General features: G+C 44.0%; 1 protein-coding gene across 1 annotated transcript in view; it reads left to right on the forward strand.

The window, feature by feature from the left end:
* DDX6 (DEAD-box helicase 6) overlaps positions 1-22,818 on the forward strand; it is a 222,894-nt gene that overhangs the window by 126,050 nt on the left and 74,026 nt on the right. Inside the window, exon 11 of the mRNA XM_078682219.1 lies at positions 144-207. Within this exon, the coding sequence (XP_078538345.1) occupies positions 144-207 (64 nt within the window). The remainder of the gene's footprint in view (positions 1-143; positions 208-22,818) is intronic.

Consider the following 22,818-nt stretch of genomic DNA (forward strand, 5'->3'; position numbering starts at 1 on the left):
TTATAGAAAACATAGTAAGATGTATTCTAGCTTAACTGTCTGAAATTTGAGATTTTGAAAAATGCTGAGTATTTCCTGCTGCGGAATGTTTGTAGTGCAGTTGAAGATGTTTGACACTTTCTTACACCTCTAACTTTCTTTAGGAGCATCGAAATCGCGTATTCCATGATTTCAGAAATGGCTTGTGCCGAAATCTTGTTTGCACTGGTGAGTACTGTCTAAGTTATTTTGTTAAAAGTTTTTCTTTTTGGTATCCAAAAGTTTCCATCTTCCTTTAATTATGTAATGCTCCGACAATCTTGCAGAAATTTGGTGTTCAGTTTCTCTAGCATGTTTGCTGCAATCATAAGGCAAATCTTTTTCTTTTTGTGCCCTATCGTCAAAAGGCTAGTAATCCCCAGCCATTCAACCCCTCCCACACTCCCAGAATGCTTCCTGTCAGGGATGGTTTGTTCTGTGATTTAGTAGCAGTTAGAATCAGTACATGCCAAACTCTTTGACTTTCCTGGAGAGGAGAGGGTAAATTAAATGGTGGACACTTTCAGGTTGAAACAGCAATTTTAGTAATTTTATAGAGATGGGCTTGTGTGCGTATGTGGCAGTCGCCAGCAAGTAGGTATGGGTAGGACCTAGTTTCTATAGAGCGTGTTTTGACTTGCTTATATCTCTGGTGCCATTTGATAAATCTACATGCAATTTTCCCAAGAAAGAGCACCAGTGATTCTAGTTGTGCTTTGTAAGTGTCTGGCCATCCTGCATGCGGGGGCCGAGGAAAAAGGAGGGGCAGGATGGTAAACAAAATGTTATTTCCCAGGTTACTTCTCCTATGAATTGTAGTCATCACAGCCTGAACCGCTGAAGTGAATTACAGCAAATTTGGCAGAAAGGTAGCGGTTTGTCTAGAAAGTGACCTTTTGGTGATGTGGTGTAAATCCGTACTGTAGTTTTTGAGATATTAAAATAAATCCTCAGAGAATCTGACGGTTCCCATGCTGAAATCTGATTGGCTGCCAACACTTAAACCAGGAAGTGTTGGCAGCCCTCTTGGGACTCTGCTTCAGCCAAGCCCCTAAAAGTAAAAAAAAAAAACAATCGGGGAAGGGATACGCTAATCCCCCAGTTCTGGATGACATCACGAATCTGTTGCAAAAATAAAAAATAGCTGGCCCCTGCACTTCTTTGTGGGCAAGGTCCCCAGGGCTTTGTTTCTAGGTGTCTCCTACGCACCGCGCATGCGCTGCATAGGAGGACCTTTAGCAGTCGCTCTGCTCTTTTTGGAAGCACATACTAGTGTTTGTGGCGGTGTCCACCTTGCAAGAGAGCAGGAGCGCGCCACAAGCATGAGTATGTGCTTCCAAAAAGAGCATACTGCGCACGCACCACTATTAGGTTGGTTTTAAACAGCGGCGCGCGCAGGGGCCATTGGTCATCTGCAGCAGCCGTTCCCTCTTAACCTCCTTTCCTATCCCAAACGCTTTCATCCCAGCCAGAAACCCTTGTTGTCCTGCCAGCCCCTTTCCCTTTCTCATATCCCAGAATCATTTTCTGAACCATCACCCACTCAGAAAACCGTGCTGTATTACCAATTACCTCAATTTTTATTTTTTCATCCCCAAAACCCTTCTTATATTTCGGCCTCTATTCTCCACTTCTTGCATTCCAGGATCACTTGCTGGGCCACCGTCTCTTTTCCCTAGTTTCATCTCAGAATGCATTGCCCTCCGTTTTACTTTCATCCCAGAAACCCTTACTGCACTGCAGGCCACTCATCCCATCTTCTTTCGTACCATAATTCCTTGCTGTTCGGCTGTTCTAACTGTACGACCACACCTTTTTAGGTCTCGCCTGTCAATGCGCTTGCGCATTGAGCTTGCGAGAGATATCGGGGCTTAACCAGAGCTTAACAATCGGGCGATTTCATGCAGTGCCCGTGAAAAGCACGGGCACATCAAAGCCATCTGCCTCCCTCCCACAGGCATCCCCCAGCGTGCGCTCTGCCTCAGGCATTTCTCCTCCCCTAATTATTCACTGCCCACGGCCGGCCGGCCGTACTTTCACTTTCACGGCCGCCGGGCCGTGCGACAGACGCTCTTATCAAAATGTAACTAAAGTTCGGCATCCTGCTGCTACTGCACTCCTTCATTCCCGCAGCACTCCAGGCTTGTTTAATATGAGTCCTTTTGTTTCTAACCATCCCCATTTTTTCACCGAAGTTTAATTAGACATTGTTCGGCTTTTTATAGTACGTTGTTCCTGGTTTCCGTGGAGCCATGAGGCATCACAGCCCCTCCCACTCCCTTGTGCCCGGTGCTCCTGCCCTGTTCCTCACCCCTCCCGCCACATTACTTGCTTGGTGGGAGCCTCCCGAGCTGGATTCAGGAGTGTGCAGCCACTCACATGCGTACAATAAACTTAAAGCAAACATGTTTGCTCATTTTTACAGCGTGCAGCACAGTAGTACTTCTGCTAGTGAACAGACACACAAAGCAAACTCGTGCTGTGATGGCGCCTTACACAATTCCCCACGGCAGCGCTTGCAGCCATGTCTGCTTCATGGGTTACAACCAGCGGCCTGCGGGTTTACTACAGATCTCTGCAGTAATGCCCGCTTCCTGTGACCGCTGTAACAGAGCGTCCCATGCAGCTTCAGTGCAGCCAAGAAGTTTATTCCTGTGTGCCTTTGTGCCTCTGTGTTTTGCATGTGTCGAGACTGTGAGCCTGCCGCTTTTGTCCCCAAGTACTTGGAGAAGGTCTTCAGAAATGCACTCTCCTTCACCTGGTATTTGCCTTATGCTTACGTGACTATCTGTGAAAACTCACAATAACTTTTCGCTATACAAACGTCAGGCTTGTACATCTTCCTCCCGGGTGATGATCTGACACGTCAGGAGCATAGATGTCTAATCCTTAATGGAGTTTCCTAACGGAAGAAGTGAGTTCCTGCGGCCAGTTCCTGTGGTGAAGCCAGCGCAAGAGCCTGCTACAACAGCAGTGATGGGTTTTCTGGGCTTCGGTTTAAGCTATCTTGGTGACGTCTTAAGATTTGACGCTGAAGCTACACTGATTATAGGTCACTCAATCGAGACTACATCTGTCATGTTAGTCGAAGGTACATTTTGTGGTTTGGTCTGATGGCTGAGTTTTTTTTTAAATCAAAGACTCGGTTTTTTGTGCCTTTCTGCCCTCTGTTAGACTCGTTTTTCCCTTGTTTTTCTGCCCTTCTGCCCTCTTAGACTAGTTTTTTGTGCCTTTCTGCCCTCTGCATCACCACATTATTACTCAGCACCACCACATTATTACTCAGCACCACCACATTATCACTCAGCACCACCCCAGCATCACCCGGCGCCACCCCAGCATCACCCGGCGCCACCCCAGCATCACCCGGCGCCACCCCAGCATCACCCGGCGCCACCCCAGCATCACCCGGCGCCACCCCAGCATCACCCGGCGCCACCCCAGCATCACCCGGCGCCACCCCAGCATCACCCCAGGTTATAGGTGTCACATTTGCGAAAGTTATAACTATCGGCATTGTAAATGACAAAGATATTAATTTAGCTATTTTCAAAACCAACACATAAATAAAAAAATTGTCATTTACAAGAATAGCACAAACTTTCCTAATGCGAGACCTATTGCATTGCAAATGCTTGTTTCTTCTTCCACCCCATAAACCATTGCTTGACAGCAGGGCTGGCTGTTGAACTAGGCCCATGCTCAGGGTGCCATTTTTCAGAGGAGCGTTAGGAGCTGGATGCATTCAGGTCATGCAGACAGCGTCCCTGTCACCCTGCTTCAGTGGTCCTTCTGGGCGCTGTTTTTAACACTTCCATCAGCCTGCTTTCTTGCCTCTCCATCCCCTCTCACCCCCTGCTGCCTCACACTATTATCCCTCCAACAAACCTCTTGGCGGCAGCGTGAGTTACTAAGCTGCATAATCAGGTGGGAGGAGGTACAGGGGGGTGTCCGAGGCTAGTCACTACTCTGAGGCAGCCATGGGCTGACTTCTGAGCACAAAAGCTGCTCTCTGCTGCCTTGTTTTAGGCACCAGCAGAGAGGGTGCCAACTTTCTTTTCGCACAGGGAGCTATCTTGGCAAAGGCCTACTGCTCTACAGCCAGCTGCTATTCTCTCCTGTCCTGGCATTCACCCGTGTGGTTTTGGGAGAACCTGGCGTTCCCGTTCTGGCTGCAAATGCTACTATTAATTAGCGAGTGAATGCCTTTTATTGCAGTACTATACTTCTATCTGTTTATAATGCACCGATCGTTAGCTCATATAGCACCCTAAGAAATGGCCTATTTAGATTATTATCAACTAGTGAATGTATGCCTTTTATTGCAGTATTATACCTCTACTTGTTTTTAATGCACAGATCGTTAGATCACATTGCACCCTATGCATGATTTACCTGATTGTACTGATTGCTTCTTCTGATTGACGATATATTGTTTTCTCATCTGATTTACCCCTCTGAACTATGATCCCTCATGTATCCCTTCTATGTAAAGCGCTCTGATATCCGCAAGGATCTTGTCCGCGCTATATAAAACTTTCAAATAAATAAATAATAAATGGTCCTCACTCCAGACTGCCCCAGGTTGCCGGTATACCCTCCCAAGAACATATGTCCCCCGTTACCCTGCTCTGCCAAGGTCCTTGCTTTCTGTGCTCATCCCTTCTGTTTAACGGTGTCCTGTGGTTTCTTCTCTCGCCTAGCTCTTCCTTGTACATTTCTTTCCTCCATCCCTCCATTTCATTTCACTCATTGCCATCATCTCTTCATATCTTTCTCCTATACACCCCTCTTTCCCCCACTCTTGCAGCCTTCCCTGTTCTTCTGAGCCCCCCCCCCTCAGGCTTCCCCTCCCCCACACACTTTTGCTAAAATAACAATCATCACTGCCAATTGGGACCAGCGCTCAGTGCCATCTGCACAAGCGCAGATTATGAACACCTTCATGCCCCATTGGCCGGCACTGAGATACTTTACTGTTGCTGCTCATGCACTGTAGTGTAGTTCCTATTATCCCAATAGGCTCTGCGCATTGGAATAATACCTTCAATAGTATAGGCCTAGACCAGACGTTAACTAGGTCTACTACTGTCGATATTAGACTTAAAGTTTTGGGTTTGCCAGCTAGCTCAGAGTTCACTAGAAACTTTCTCGAATAGGCAAGGAGGAGTTGAACCTCCCTGGATAGACAAGAAGGGATTTAGTTTCTGACAACCATAGAACATGACAACTTTGCTCTCCCCTAATCAAGAGTGTATCTCGAGAGTCGTGTGAAAACAAAAGGCAATTTATTTTACTCAGTCAGTACGTGCATTCTTAGTCTCATCAGATTGTAGAGAAAAGGAAGAGACGGGCGTGTTCAATAAAAGATGTTATTTATTGATCAGTCTCTTTTCTCATACAAGAGAAATGGATCGATATTATTGCAATACTTATGGTTAAGTAAAGTGCATACATTAAAAGCAGAAGTATAAAATAATACTGTAAAAACATTGATATGGTTTCTAAGCCATATGAAGGTTTAAAATGAATAAGATATATTACATACACATATACATTTGACTAATCGTACTCAACTGGTGTTTCTAACTACGCCTACCCCGTGTACCTGACCTAAGTCTAAAGCGTGGGCGGGAATAGAAAGTTACAGTTTAAGTTAAGTTTGTTTTGCCAAGTGACTGACTAAAGAATGCTCTGTGAGGGGTTATTCAGTTCTGTACCTGGAATCTAGGATGGATGAGGGATGGTATCTCTCGTCTCTGGTCTCGATATTCCAGGCTGCCTGCGAGGGCTACCCGGAAGCGCCGGAGCTGGATTTCTCGGCAGGAGAAAGCAGCGTCTCGTTCTCAGCGCGTCAGGAAAGGCGGGGCTGCGCCAGCGGGGTCTGCTCTGGGCTTCGGCAAGTCTGGCTGCTCCGATCTCGTCACCACCGCGTGTGTTTGCATAGGGCAATATCGGTAATATTTATACCTTTAAGGTGCCGAGATTGACGTAAGGATGGACATAGATACGTCAATAAGGATGTCATACGACCAAGTCGTTAGCACATTCTTTTGCTGAAGTTCTCGGTGAAATCAAAACAATGGCCGCAGGGTTTTTCCCAGGTTGTCATAGGTTTGATTTGTTTTGAGAACTCCGTATGCCTTATCAGGGGCTGGAGGAATATCGCTTGTCTAATTAGATGGCAAGCGTTATGACCTAATCAGATAACACGCTCCTGTGCCGTAGTGTGGCTATCAGATAACGGTTCCATGGGGGTTTTTCTGCCTCATGGGATGGCTGCTAGTTAACTTGTTAGTTTGTTAACCAGAATAGGGTCAGGAATAGGGGGATCGATACAGAACCTATAGGAATACATCACACCCACTCCACGCTAACTATGGACATATTTACTAATCTATGCATAGTAAAACATACTGTAGAGTATCGTGTATACCTTACCACCCCAAAATACATAAATGCATTTTGAAATTATCAAAGATACGGAAAAAAGTCATGTAATATATGCACTCAAGCTGTAGAATAATGCTAAAGTAATCACGCATATCTATACATTATCACTAATTCGTATACGAGAATTTACACATGAAATGGCTCTTAATACAGAAAAAAGGTTTGAGACCATTCCATCACAGAATAAAATAATTATGAACATACCAGCGGGCAGCTAATGTCTATAAGCTATCTAAAAGTAGAAATCTTAGTTCTCTAAGAATAGTTCTTACTTTAAGCAGATGGTGTCCCGAAAAATGTGTAAAAATATTTTGGGGCTGGTGAAAATATTTTTGCTGTCCGTGAACTGGAGGGAAAATTGTTCATGGTATTTTGCTATTCTAGTTGAAGGCCACATTCAGGGAACGCCGTGTACGAGCTTGCTCAAAAGTCTCTATTTCTGCTCTGGTGAGAACATCATATCATTTAGACTCTCGAAAAAGTTGTCAACAGCTTCCTGGGAGAGTTCCACTAACTCGGAAATAGGTGTAACCATGCATTCGTGCGAATGATTGTCTCCATTGACATTTTGATTTGGATTGCTGACAGGTCGTACCTGATCGATGCTGCTTTCATTTTGAACCTCACTACCCCTTAATCGTAGTGGTGAAGCTTCCACGAATGCCGTCATCAGGATTGGTAGCCGTTGAGGGCAGCACAAAGCATGAGCCTTTGTTGGACTCAACAATGTTTCTGCATCCATTGGCGCATCAGATTGTAGCGTCAGACAGGTGTCTAACACGCATTCTTCTCCGCATAGCAGGCACCTTAATACAGGTAAAACACATCGATGCCACATTGGTCGAAATGAAAGAAACCAAGTCATGTTCAGGTCTCTAAGCCGGGGTAGTCCCAGGATTTTTGATATCCGGTCCCGGTATCCAATGGCTAGGATTGTTTCTTCCCTTGTCGCAGGTGTTTTGTCTGTGACATGGTTTGCCATAACGAAATATAAGGACTAAGAATAGGATTCCTGCAATTAGTCCTAAAATGAGGGGAAGTCCGCCAAAAATCGAATGGACGAAATCTGGAAAAATACCCAGTATGGCTTTGAATGGTGTTAATGCCATCGAAAATACTGTCTTAAATACTTTTGAGACTCCACTGGTATCAGAAATATTTAAGATTTCATTCAGGATTTCTGCGAAATGTATGGGGGAATTAGTCGATAACAATGAATGTATCTCTGCAGTCGTCCTTGCGACTAGGAGATCATACGTTTCTTTTGATGACGTGAGCCTTGTCGGCGTCTGAAGAAGCCCTGTTTTTATTCTGCTTAAAGTATCTATTCGAATAGAAGTAATTTTCAAGTTGGGCCATGCCCTTGCCTCCCTGTCTGGAAAGGAGCTGGGGAACAATAAGCGTCCACAGCACTTGACCTTCGCCGTCGTAGTTACGAGATAAGGAGTCCCGGGCATAAGACTACAGCATCTGCGGTCCACAATTAGAATGTAACTCCCATTATAGAGTCTTTGAAAGAATGGTTCTATCTCTGTAGCAGGTGTGCCTAGCTGGTGACTTGAAAGGTTATTTGAGTTCCCTTCACAGGCTCCATGCAAACTAATTCCGTTACACAGAAGTGTACCGCTTAGTGACATCGCACAATTATCGCCACTAAGGAACACTTTCTGTCCTTTATTACTGACACATGCATGTGAATAGGGCAGGTTCCATGTTGTTTTAATGTACCCTTTTCCCAATTTTTCGTACATGCCAGCCTGTATATATTTTTGGCAGTATTGAAACCTGAAGGTTGAGATTGGAATATTAATTATCCCATGTATTATCCATTCACTGACGGGTCGTTCTGACATTGTCACTGGTAATCTTTCGAGTTTCTCAATGCTCAGGATTGTATAATCAGCACCCTTCTGGGCCATACTGATTTGTTTATCAGTAAGGTTAAAGATATTGAAAAGTGACGTTGTGTTGATTAAACGCCAAGGCACCTAGCCTGAACGCAGATTTTGTAACGTCCAGCCAAACTGTACAATAGAACGCAATTGACTGACCGTGTTGTAACAACAGTAAGTCTTGCGATATTATGTCGATTGCTGAAGACACAATGCTGTCCAGAGAAAAAATTCTGGAGGACAGTCATTAACCCATTGTCCACTACAGAAAGTGATTTTTCCAAATTAATACGGTCAATTTCCCGTATTCTTTCTGCTGTCTCAATTTGAGTAACCTTCCAGGCCTCGTTGTATGCTGCATATACAGAGGCTGCTATGAAACGTTTCTGACGCTGTTTGCGCGGTCCCATAATGAAATCACGCAAGTCAGCACCATCAGTAAGTAAAGTTAGGTGTTGCTTAATTTCTGCCAGTGTGGAAGTCTGTAGCCATTGAAGGCATAATTTGCCCACACTGTAGGTGGTTATTATTCCTGGGTGTTGTCCCTGGGAATATCTAGGGTCTGGCCTGGTCATTTTGAACCCCTGTGTTTTGTTCAGGAATCTGTCTTGACAGTTATTGGTATCTGTGGGCCAGATCAACCACTGTTTCCAATCAGGATGTGTTCTGTTTTGCTTTAATACATAATTTACGTCTATCTCTTCGTCTGTGGAGCTATTGCTGTTCAATGTTGGTTTTGGAATAGACGGTTTATTTAAGTCTTTGATTTTGGCTAAGCCAAGACAGGTAGTTTGTTGAACAGTGTCATTTACAAATAATTTGTTCTGGGATCATGCAGGCTCTAAACAAAGATTCTATACCCTGTACTTGCCATTCTTTTGTGCCCCAAACACTTTTCAATTCAACATTTTTGTCCCAATAATCAAAACCAAAAGTATTCATTTGTTCAAAGAATGAGTCTGAATATATCAATTTTGTGTTGGTTATCATGGTCTTTGTCCCTGTCTTATTTGACAATTTGAAATAAAATGTTTCAGCATTACTTATGTTAAAACCTGAAAAGTATGAATATTTGTCGTAAACGGTTCTTGAGCTTCCTTTTGGAGGGGTTGCACAATGTTCCCATTGATTATAATTTAAAACATTTCTAGGTTGTGCAGATCTATGTAGAAAATGGTTACCATAGTGGTTATAACAGTACATACTATCATAATTTGTCGAACCCTGCAAATAATCATGTTTGGTAAATTTAGCAGACATCACTAAGTCAGACATCATATTGTTTATACTTTCAAAGTCCCAATCATCAGCAAATGTGCTTGGTTTTATGAAGTCACTCAATGAGATTTTAATTTGGTGTGGATATTTCAGGATTTCAACCGGACCATAGATTTCGTAGTCCGTGTTGTCCCATGCTACCCCACCCGGTATAGGATTGGCTGTGAAGTTGACTGAAGAAAGTTCTCTTTTCTCGACGTGTGAAGATGTGTGTGGTTTGAGGATCAAGTTGATTTTCTGACTTGCTGTGTCCATTTTAGCATATTTTCCCTCAATGAAGCGTCCCAAAGTTAGTATCATGATGAGCCAAAGTATGAGGATAAATGCACCAAAACCCACCCAAAATTCAATCCATGGAGAAATTAGATATGTTTCTTTCAGTTGTTTCAAAAGTTCTTTAGCTTTATCTTTAAAGGTTTTTGTTGATGGCTGTGTTTTTGATTCAGTGAAGTCCTCGGAGGAATCATCAAAGTTTATGAAGTAGCCGGATGCAGTTCTGTCAATTGTTCCAATTGCTTCAGGATTACTGTTTCTTGCATAGTCGTTTGTTACTTCATTATAGGTTGGTGTGTCTCTGCTAAATGTTTTTATTTGGGTTTTCAGAGGTCGAAGTTCCATTGCATTGTTGCATAGTCCTTGTCGTTCTTCTTTAGGCGTTTCGAATGTGATTAGCCTCTTTGTTAGGACCTCTGTACTGGTAGCAAACCTTGGTGTTCTGCTACTTATGGGGAGTCCACTTGGCCTACTATTTGTTATCGGCCACATGATTGTGGTTTTACCAGGTCGATGGATACAACTCGGTTCTCCTTTTTACCAGCAAGCGGCGGTAGTACAACTGATCTTGTCCCGTTGACAGACAAGACAGGAACTGCTTTTCTGTAAGAAGGCCCAAATTCCTTCTTTACCGCGATCTTTTCTCTGACTAGATCCCAGACTTTTGGAATCCAGACAGGTCTTGCTGGGACAGGTGGTGGTTCTTCAGTGGTTGTTGGCTGCTGTTTCAACTTTATGTTGCTCAGGTCTTTTCTTGTTTCGTTTAAGTCCTGTAAAATAGCCAAACGATCTTTGATATCAAAGCTTTTTTCCTTTACCACTGAAGTCTGACTGTCAAGGTCAGAGATTAACATCCTAGTTCCAAATAATAATTTGTGCGGACTGAATCCCTTCAGAGAATTTCTTGGCAGGTTATTTAGACTACGTTGGACACTTATTAGATGTTTGACCCACCCAGCTCCCGAACCTAATACCTTTCCGTTATAGATTGCTTTATGCCTTGGTTTTTTCTTTACACCATCCCGTATCCCTCAGGAAGGAAGTGAGAAGATTCCCGCTGTGCTATGCTCATTTGGCCATGTTTCCCCTCAGGCTGGAGGGCTTGAGTGAAAACAATGGTCAAACGTAGCATGCTCTTAGCGTATATGCCATTTAGACTCGCAAATCTTTGTATAACAGTCCAGACGTCAGCCGAGTGCTGGTGATCTACATTATAAGTGGAAACTAGCCTGTATGTTAATCGCAAGCCTTGCTTTTTACTGTTGATTTTTCTGGAGTGAAATAACACTGTATTACACCGTTTCTCTCACCACTGCGATTCCTGTTGCAGTTTGGGCACTTTTTTACAAACATGGTGTGATGCAGGCTCATGCCTGGCCACCAGTACCTTGATTGTAATTCTTCCAGAGAATCTTTTAGTTTGAGGTGTCTGAGACCCTCGCCCATATGTGCGTCTGCGATTAACAAGTTTCTCCTGTCCATGTTTGGAATCACTCTATCCCCCACTCCAGGGATTCGAGCAAAAGGGACGGAGTTTGCATCGATTATGTATGTATAATTGAGTGGAAAGTTGATCGGTAGCGCTGAGGAGTCGCCTTTTGATGACGTTTTCACTGCCAGCACTGTTTCACCGTCAATATACTTCACTGTACGCTTTTTTCGAGCTACGGAAGCCGATTTAGTTGCTACCGCTGTGGCTGTTTCAGCCAATGAATTCCCTGCAACGTGAACGCCATCACGCTGATGACTCAGTGAGTGTCACGTGAGTCTTTGGTAGTTCTTTTTGTAAAAGAGCTATTTGTTCCCAGAGCAGTTTCTGGTTTATTGTTGCACCTGTGTCATCTTTGTAACCGTTTTGAATCCATGTCTGCAAATCGTTGTTATATGATTTGACGCAGTAATATGAATCGGACACTATAAGTGTCGGCAATTCGCGATCCGCATTATCTAGCGCCATTTTCAATGCTATTATTTCAGTCTGTTCTGAATTAGTTTCTACTGAGTGTGTTTTTGTTAATAGAGGTCTTAGTTTACCTCCGCGCCACACTTCTTTTGTAATCTCACATGTGGGGTTGTATGCTTGTTCTCCCCAAACGGAGGGTTGAGCATGTCAGTCTGTATAGATTACACAAGCGTATTGTCGTAAGGGCAGAATGTCGATAGGCAGAGGGAATGTTTTTTCATATTCTAGATTTTTCAATTCCTTTAGTTCTGGATCAAAGTAGTAGTATACTTTGTCCGTTGTAATTGAATTCACCCATTGTATCCATTCCAGATTCAATGTTGTTGTTGGTAAATTACACGGTGTTGTTAATGCCTCAAAGGCTGATTCCGCTGTTCTGACTGTGATGTGTCTACCGTCCGCTTGATCTTTTTCTCTAGCTATTGCGGTTTGAACTGCATGAATAATTTTTTCTTTAATGCTGAATTTCTGTTCAGCTTCTGTGTACAAGTGTGATTTGAATGCAATTGGTACCTTTTCTCCCTCATTAGAGGTCAGGTATGTGAATCCGCATCTTCCTGGGATGACTCGAATCACAAGATTGCGTGTGTTATGTGTTTCTAATTTTGTTTTAATTAACATGTCTGTTTGTAAGGATCTCAAAATTTCTGTGTATTTGAGTCCAATTGGTTTTTTTTTTCAATCTGGTTTTATTAGATCATAAAGGGGTTTGACCCTTTCTGCGTAATTTGCAATGTATGTTCTTCCGAAATTTAGGAAGCCTAGAATTGACTGTAGGTTTTTTAGTGTTCTAGGTGCTTGGAGTACGGCACATTTCTCTAGGAAATTGTCAGCCAGGCTTTTGCCTTCACTTGATAATTCATATCCTAAGAACAGGACTGTCAGATGGGCAATTCTGGATTTTTTAAAGTTGAATTTGTAACCCTCTGCTGCGAACCCAAGTATTATGGTGTTCACTCTCTTCAAGTGAGTCTCCAAGTCATCATCTGTTAAGTATATGTCGTCGACATAAGATAATGCTTCGTCGTCATATGTTTGTAGTAATTCTGTTACTCTCGCTGAGAATACTCCCGGGCTGTTCTTGTACCCCTGGGCTAACCGACAGAATTGTTTTTGAGTGCCATTTATTGAGAATGCAGACAAATATCTGCTCTCTGGTGCTATGTTTTGACAAAAGAATCCATTAGAGATGTCTAATGTTGTTTTGTATTTTTTGCGCACCGTTATTCATTAGTGCAGCACTATGCGAGTTTTGCACTGCAAAAGTTTTGCAACATGAGTTAAGGTGTCGGTAATCCAAAACTAGACGATATGAATTGTCTGGTTTGGAGACCGGAAACAAAGGGTTGTTCATTTGTGAGGTGCAAGTTTCAATCACCCCCTGGTATTCTAGCTGATCTAGGATTTCTTTTACCTGTTTTTTAGCTTCTTGCTTAATTGGGTACTGCCTTTGTGCAGTAGGTTGCGATTTTAACTGGATTTTGTGAGGAGGAGAGTCCTCATCCCATCCTACATGATTTTTATATAAAGCAGGAGCTTGAGCTACTGCCCACTTTCTGGCAAGTGTGTATTTTTTATGAATTGGGATATGATTTGAGAAGGCAGGCATAATTATTTCTTCGCCATGAGGGCACTCCCTGACCAACTCTGGTGGCCAGTCTTTTTCAGCTAGAAGGAGGTCATAGCCCTTGGAGAGATTATCCCAAAATAGTCCCCTTATTTTTCTAGTCTTATCCCCTTCTATACGTAAAGTTATTTCATATATTTTGTGAGGTTTGCTAACTCTGGTGTCTGCAGTTTCCACTTGAAGATATTCATTCGTGTCCACTGTCTCCAGATGATTCATAAGGACTTTGCGAGCTATGCTCACTTCTGCTGCGCTGTCTAGCATTGTCTGAGCCCATTCTCCGTTTTTCAGTTGTGTCCTCAGTATTCTCGGCATTGTTGACTACCTTGATACTAGCTACCTTCTTTTTTGGAAATTGTAATTTCTTTTTTAGCTGAGCAGGTTCCTTGTCTTTGGACTTGGCGTGCTCTTCTCTTTGTTCTGATCGTCCTCTTTCCGATTTCTGCGAGGAAGTCTGAAAAGATTGAGAGGGACGTGTATCAATGTCTTGATATCTATCAGGCTTCTTTATATTATCCCTATTTCTAAGGTTATATCTTTTCCCAGAGGGGTCACTTTGGGGTGACCTGTGTCTTTGGTTCGGAGATTTTTCTCTTCGCCTAGGAGACCTTCCTCTGGACTGGAATTTCTTTTCTTTAGGATTGGATTGTTTGTTTCCATCCCAGCTCTTTTTTTGTGATGAATTATTATTAAAAAATATTTTTTCAGGACTTTCAATCAGTTGTGGTTTTACTGGTATTCCACCTAAACTATCTCTACCTAGTTCCTCATAGGATTTTTCTATAATTCTGCCAATTTCAGCTGGTTGGTCTGCTATATCTGTCTCCTTTAACCTCTGGCGGATCGCCACGTTTGCTGCTTCTCCCTTTATGTTGGCTAATAATATAGCCGAGACCTGCTTGAAGTCTTTTAGTAATTTCATACCAAGAGTTAAAGCGGGCTCTGGACCATATTCGTCTTGAATTTGTTTTAGCACCTCTGGTGTTACCGAAATGGATGGAACACCGTGCGTTTTTGTGTAGATGGAAGCAAAGACTGTACCCCAAGTGTCACAGTCCTCAATGTGTGGTGCGATTCCCATTGGAAGACAGATAGTCAGAATCCTGTGTTTTTCTAACTGGGTGGTGTCTGGAAACACAGCCTCTATTTGGGTGATTTTTTTGTGCTAACCAGAATGGTATTTGTTCCCGTTTAGCTGGTACTTTACCTAGGCAGGATTGTATGTTCTGTGGTGTAATTTTATTTGTGTTCCCCTGGTGAGGGGTCAGCTGTGGAATTTTAATTGCTGGTTGAAGTCCGCATCACATATTGGACTAATTGTCTATCTTTATTAATTGTTTTAGGTGTACTAAAAGATCTGCTGCAGGCATTCTTTCGAACTCTGGATGTGGTGTGTATCCTGCTAGGACCGGCCACGTTGCTCCTGGTCTCCCTAAGGGACCGAGCCTGGTGATGTGATTATTATGTTTTAGGGCGCCATTAAATAAGAGCAGGTGCTCTTGAAATTTAAGTGGTACTGCCACCTCCTCGAAAGGAGTGTACTCATTAGGAGGTTCCTCTGTTTTGTAATAGTGGAAGTACTTTGTTACAGCATTTGCTGCTGGAAAATGTATCCATGAATAGTATACCTCTGTCTGCCGATATTCGTGTGCCTCAATTACGAATATGACTGTACCACCTCTAGGTGTCAGTCCATTTTCTATAAGTTTTAAGGTTATAGATTTCCTTTTGATGACCGGGATGAGTATTATATCCTGGTCTGCTTCTTGCAGGGCAGTATCATCTGCTGCGAGTTCAGTTGCTAATCTAACTGCCTCTTTATCATCACTGTCTACCATTTTACCGACAGGATGGTTACTTTGTTTGTTTGCAGATCAGGTTTCTTGTGGAAACAAAGATTAGATGCACAATATTTTGGAACGGTTTATCCTTCAACGTTGACTAAACCAAGTACCATACATAGGAGTTTCCTCCTGCGAGGTTTGGCGGATATTACCTTTCGCCCACTCCAGACGTCTTTGGAGTATTATGGGAAAAGGGGTCTGAGTGAGAAAGCACGACTGAGTTACTCTAAATGTCTTACGTTAATTTTATCGCCCTTCCAAATGCGTTGGGCGCCATGTAGTGTAGTTCCTATTATCCCAATAGGCTCTGCGCATTGGAATAATACCTTCAATAGTATAGGCCTAGACCAGACGTTAACTAGGTCTACTACTGTCGATATTAGACTTAAAGTTTTGGGTTTGCCAGCTAGCTCAGAGTTCACTAGAAACTTTCTCGAATAGGCAAGGAGGAGTTGAACCTCCCTGGATAGACAAGAAGGGATTTAGTTTCTGACAACCATAGAACATGACAACTTTGCTCTACCCTAATCAAGAGTGTATCTCGAGAGTCGTGTGAAAACAAAAGGCAATTTATTTTACTCAGTCAGTACGTGCATTCTTAGTCTCATCAGATTGTAGAGAAAAGGAAGAGACGGGCGTGTTCAATAAAAGATGTTATTTATTGATCAGTCTCTTTTCTCATACAAGAGAAATGGATCGATATTATTGCAATACTTATGGTTAAGTAAAGTGCATACATTAAAAGCAGAAGTATAAAATAATACTGTAAAAACATTGATATGGTTTCTAAGCCATATGAAGGTTTAAAATGAATAAGATATATTACATACACATATACATTTGACTAATCGTACTCAACTGGTGTTTCTAACTACGCCTACCCCGTGTACCTGACCTAAGTCTAATGCGTGGGCGGGAATAGAAAGTTACAGTTTAAGTTAAGTTTGTTTTGCCAAGTGACTGACTAAAGAATTCTCTGTGAGGGGTTATTCAGTTCTGTACCTGGAATCTAGGATGGATGAGGGATGGTATCTCTCGTCTCTGGTCTCGATATTCCAGGCTGCCTGCGAGGGCTACCCGGAAGCGCCGGAGCTGGATTTCTCGGCAGGAGAAAGCAGCGTCTCGTTCTCAGCGCGTCAGGAAAGGCGGGGCTGCGCCAGCGGGGTCTGCTCTGCTCTGGGCTTCGGCAAGTCTGGCTGCTCCGATCTCGTCACCACCGCGTGTGTTTGCATAGGGCAATATCGGTAATATTTATACCTTTAAGGTGCCGAGATTGACGTAAGGATGGACATAGATACGTCAATAAGGATGTCATACGACCAGGTCGTTAGCACATTCTTTTGCTGAAGTTCTCGGTGAAATCAAAACAATGGCCGCAGGGTTTTTCCCAGGTTGTCATAGGTTTGATTTGTTTTGAGAACTCCGTATGCCTTATCAGGGGCTGGAGGAATATCGCTTGTCTAATTAGATGGCAAGTGTTATGACCTAATCAGATAACACGCTCCTGTGCCGTAGTGTGGCTTTATCAGATAACGGTTCCTGCATCATGGGGGTTTTTCTGCCTCATGGGATGGCTGCTAGTTAACTTGTTAGTTTGTTAACCAGAATAGGGTCAGGAATAGGGGGATCGATACAGAACCTATAGGAATACATCACAGCACTGTGTGGTTCCACTTTAGCTGTTCACGAGGTGTGTGCGCCCCCTTCCTACCTGCACGTGAAATGTATGCACCTATCCCAGTGTTCATGCTCTTGTCTTGGCTGTAACGTTGAAATTATATGATGTGACCAGAATCACAGGCTGTAGACCCGCGCTGAGACTTGAGCCTGGCTCCACAGTTCTCAATAGCTCGATCGTAATGCCTCATCGTCTCAAGTTTTGTTTCCGATATTGGTGATAATTCTGGCTTTCGGGAGCAGTGCAGTTGTGCTACCGTGTGCTTTGCCTGTGACCCCCCCCCCTCCACACCAATCTAAAAACAAAGTGCAATACCGGGTCACTGTACTGCCCGAAAAACATCTTTAACACTCATATAAGCATTAGAACATTTAGAAGTATGATTTGTAGCTAGAGAAGCATGCATTGCTCACCAAACCGCTTAGCACTCTGGGACTTGTAGTTTAGTATGAAAACAACGTGAATGTGAAGATAGGTCTCTCCTTCAGGACCTAATAAGTGTTTAGCCATGCAACAGTTAATGTTACACCAAGGATATTGTGCTGGATAACTAAACACTTACAAGGTTCCAAAGGCGAGACCTATTGGCTATCCCAATGCTTGTTTAAATACGGCGAGGGCCCCTCCCCCACAGATATGCAGTCAGGGAAAGATTAAAGTATTACACTCACATGGGAAGCTGCATATCCAGCAGCTCCCTCTGTGCAAGAGCAATTCCGGCTCCTGAAGGAGGCGAAGAGCCAACTGGGACCAGAGCACCCAGGGTGATGGGAGCTCTGGGCCCAAAATTTGCCCCCTCCCCATTTTACTTGGTAGTATGCAAAGGTCACCCTGCCTTTTCCCACTTTGATTGACCACTTAACAAAAGGTCTTACAGTGCATTGCCAGTCGATTTTGGTGATACATTATTGATGCCGGATAATACGAAGACCTCTTCACCAAATAAACACTTCATTTATTCAAGAAGTACCCCTCTTTGGTAGAGATTAATCTCTTTGTAGTCTGTTTATTTTTGGGGGATGGGGGTAAAAGGGGGGGGTTATTTCTAGGAGTTCTGCAAGATACAACTGGTACAATATACTTTCAGTGAGACTTAGGAATAGATCACATCAACTCAGCATACTGTTTCAAGTTACATCTGTACAAATTACTAATACAATTACTGTACAATGTGTAGCATCTCTGCAAACTGTTTTTGGATCTCAGACTTGAGTACTAGTTACATTCGGCGCCCTACTTAAGAGAAACCCAAGTAATAACAGAAAAAGACATTAACAATAAGGAAAAATAACAATGAGGGTGTAGTCTCTGCTTTAACCAGCTTTGCATGTCCTGTATTGCAGTTAAATTGCCACAATTCATATCAAACAGCTGCTAGGGGTTTGTGTTGGATGGGTCCATATATACCTGGTGTATTTATATCCGTGTTCGAAAGGGTAAGCACAATCTGGCCAGCAGCGGGAGGGGAAAACTCATATGTGAGGGGTATTGTACGGTCTCTTTTACCGTGGAGTGAGATCACATCCCATTTGTGCTAGAAAGGCGGCCAGCCGTGCCATCAGAAGTCGCTTGGGGGGCATCATCCAGCTTAGCCTTGATGACTGTGAGATATACCCTCTAATCAGAAGGATTAGATGCGCTCGGGTGGTCTGGCATTGACCCCTGCAAAATCTAGTTCGGTTCTGTCTTCTCTTGACGAGGGTTCCCACTATCAGATATTTTGCTGAAGATGCTTGAGGAACAATCTCATTGAAATTGCATGCACACAAGGTCACTGAGACGTTACCCTGTGATCCTTTACGCAGCTGTAGTGCAGAATATGCAAGGGATTTTCCCAACGAGGTAGCTCTTACTAATTAACCAGCTGAAAATACTCTAGTTGTGCAGAGATTTTCAGCAAAACTGGTCACTAGGGAGGGGGGTATGGAATGGAGGAATGAGGTTCTAATCTGGCCCTGGTGTGCATTTCACAGAAGTTAAACTTCAACGGTAAGAACTTACAAATATAAACACAGCAGGTGCCCCAGTTGAAGCTCCACTTCAGTATAGAGCAAACGTTAATAACTTCTTGGGCTTGGCAAAGGCAAATCCATTTTTTACACTCCAATTCCATGTTTAAAAACCATTTGAATTTATGGAGATGAATAAATCTGTTGGAAGCTGGTTCTGTCTATTCTCACTAGGTGGTCATTCCGTGCACAGTCCAGGGGTTCCCCAAGTGTACAGGGCTCAATGCAAAACACAAAGTGCTCTATTAGTGGTAGTGTGTGAGAGCAGCCTTAGGACCAACACAAAGGAGTGTGACATTTATTGCACACACACGATCAATAAAGGACGCACAACTTGAGGAGATGCAGACCAATTTTATAACATTTTACTTTGTACTTTATTTTAAGACCCAGGTCTTTGTTATCCGATAAGAAGGATTTAAATTAAAAACCTACTTTCAAAAATCGACACTTGGAAACTTTTTCGATCTGCCCAATGTTCTCCTCAGCGGAAAACAACATTTGTGGTTAAACAGGTGTAGAAAGCTGGCTCTGCACACTACCTTATGTTGGTATTTTATATACAGAGTCCAGTGGAACACCAAATGTAGGCAGAGGTAAAAGTAGAGAGAACGTTTCAGCATTTGTTGTACACAATCAGCAAATGTCACACTCAGACTGAACTCCGACTTATTTGATTTGTATACAAATATTTAGTTATTTTATTTCTAGAACCAAGTCTGGTGCAGGTAAGTGAAATAAATGCTTTGCAAAATCTTATGCACTGTTTTACTATTAAATACAGGTTCAAATGCAGTTGAATGAATTACAGGTAGGTTACTGTTTTGAAATTACTTTCAGTTACTTTGTAAATTACTTTACATTCTGGATTTCTTTTCAGATTACTTTTGCTAATCAGTGTGATATGCCTAGATATCGCACAGACATCTCCTAGACAAAAGGTCAGTAAATCACTTTTAGTACAATTGCAGTTTTGTCAATGTTTCATACAAACCAACTCCACACACCAGGTTTTAGGAAAAAAGCAGCCAATGCAATCCTATGGAGAAAAATAGTTCTCTGTTTACAGGTATGTAGTTATTTGTGGGAGTTAGTATTCTGGGGTAAGAACCAGGGTTCTTCCGTGGTCAAGGATGCACCCTTGAAACACCCTCTCAGGCACTAGGGCGGTCGGGTGCAGGGTGCTGAGGCCCAATGTTATCCAATGGATGTTAGGGTGCCTCTGGTTGGTGGCTACTCGCGAGCAGGCAACAGGGTTGTGGGAGCAAAGCTCCTGGTGTTAGGCTCATGGCAAAGGGGATCCGAGTTAGCACCCAAAGTACACCCGCAGCAGCGCAGGGGCAGCTGGGTGCAGCTGCTGTTTTGACATTGTGTGGCCTGTTTTCAGTGGTGATTTTTCCAGTTACAACAAAGACTGCAGGCTCTGGGTACGAAGATCTTCTGGAGTTGACCACAGGTTGGAGAGGCAAGTTGGGATGCTGGGACACCATCGGCTAGGAATCCTCAGGTCGTGGGACTTTCGGTGCACAGTTGTCTTTAGGCATCTGGTTTTCCTTACCAACTCTGGTCTGGGAGATCCTCCAGAAAGAGGCTGCAGGCTTTGCTTGGAGATTTGAGGCAGGTCCCAGATCTCAAGTCAGTTTCGCTGACCTTTTTGTGGTGGGCCACTCAGGCCATAGGCGTCTGGTGCAGTGTGTTGAAGACGCACAGATTTGGTCTAAGCCAGTCTCTAGGTAAACAAATCCAGTGAACATGGGAGACAAAGTCTTACTTGTGGACGACAGGGCAGGTCCTATGGGTTCTTGGTTGCTGGCTGCAGGAAACACTGGGATTTCACTTATGCAGGTTTGAGGTGGGGACAGGCTGGTAGGGTTGGGGCTTAGTTATTTGGTGTCCTCCTCCTTAGCTTTAGCACAGCTTCTTCGGTCCTTATCATCTTGGTTGGTTCTGGTTTGAGGAGGCAAGGTTCAGGGTTGCCCCTAAATACTAAATTTAGGGGCATTACAGGTAAGTAAAGGTTGGGACCAACGGGTCCCTTCATTGGGGTGGGTACACCCCCTATTATACAACCCTCCTTTGGGAGGGGGGGGGACATATGCCTCCCTGTTTGGCTGGGTCCCCTCATCTGCAAGATGGCTGGGACTGAGTTGTGGTTCACATCGCCTTTCCCACTTGAGGGGTGGGGTTGGCAAAGGTGGGTGCACCTCCCTTCCTCACCTGGTTTTCCTGCAGATTCTCCCACCCACAGTGGGTGTCCGAACCGGTGGGGGCCAGTTAGTGGAAGCAGCAAAGGCCTGGGGATGCTCACTAAGGCAGCAAGCCTTCCCCTTCGTGGATCCTGCCTATACTGGGGGAGGAGGCTTGGCACCTCATCCCAAGATGTGGATTGTTTTAGACGCTCGAGAGGAGCAGGCTCTCAACCCAGGGGTCCATAAATGTCTGGTGGTGGCAGCTGGCGGGAAGCCGCTCATCCTGGCCACTAGTGTTGGATTGTATTTCAGGGGGCATCTCTAAGATGTACTCTGACATCAGTGTGGGATTTAATGAAAAATGCACACAGTGTGGGTTTATTGTGCTGTGAAGTTTGATACCAAACTTCCCAGTTTTCAGTAAAGCCATTATGGTACTGTGGAGTTTGTAATGACAGACTCCCAGCACCATATACTTTTAATGGCATTACTGCACTTATGTATAAGAATTGGCTTAGACACTGTAGGGGTACAAGGCTCATGCACCTGTACTCATTACTGGTATAGTGCACCCAGCTAGAGTGGTGGCTGACCTATGCCAGGGCAGTGGGGTGTAGGCATGGTACACAGGGATGTGCCATGTGGACTCTTCACTTTATGCACCAATATGCAGCCAGCAAAGGCAGTGTGTGTAAAGATGCAGGACCTCTGAGTGACACAATAAGTGCTGCATCTCTTTGAGGCTCTCCCTGTCCACAATGCCCTTGGTACCTGTGGGACCATTTACAAAGGACTGACCTCTGGCCAAAGAGTGCCAATTTGTTTTGAACGCTGTTCAGGTAAAGAACATAGGCCCTGGTTCCCTGTTTGGCAGGAGCCCAGGGCACACTGTCAAAGTCCATAAACAGGTAGGAAAAAGTGGGGGAAACCATGCAAAAAGAGGGCACTTTCTTACAACGGGTAAGTATGGAACTTATGTTTTAGTTTTGGGAGCCAAGAGTCGGCAGGGGTCAGGTAGGTACCAAAACTGCACCACCAGCGCCTTCAAAATCCGAGTTCGACCCAATGCTTTCCAATGGAAGCAGTGGGTGCCTGGAGCCACACTGCTTACAGCTAAGAATCCGTGACAGGGACCAAGCTTTGGGGGATTGAACAAGCACGGGGCACAAAGCAGCATCAAACGTGCACTACGTGCAGCACAGGGGCAGCATGGTGCAAATTCGACATCGGGCGCCCAATGCTTTTCAATTTTTATATATATATATATATTTTTTTTTTTTTACTTGACTGCAGGCGTGGCACCAGAGGTCGGAGGAAAACCAACCGAAGTAAGTTGGGATGTAGAGGATCGTAGGGGTCAGTTGTCGGTTCAGCTCACCCGGTGCCTTTGGATGTGGGAATCTTCTCACCAAAACCAGTTGCAGCTGGGGGCAGCCTCTGTATTCACACTGCAGGTGCCGCTGTGGGCGGCAGGGTAGGTCAGCCAGCGCTGGACACTAGGTTAGGATTGCCAGGCGGTCTTTACTGCACAGGTGAGCCACTCTGACTCTGGCCGTGGATGTCTGGTGCAGAGTGGGCAGGTGATGCGGATCTG

Source organism: Lissotriton helveticus, chromosome 3_1 (assembly GCF_964261635.1).
Source record: "Lissotriton helveticus chromosome 3_1, aLisHel1.1, whole genome shotgun sequence".
In the NCBI taxonomy this organism is placed as follows: Eukaryota; Metazoa; Chordata; class Amphibia; order Caudata; family Salamandridae; genus Lissotriton; species Lissotriton helveticus.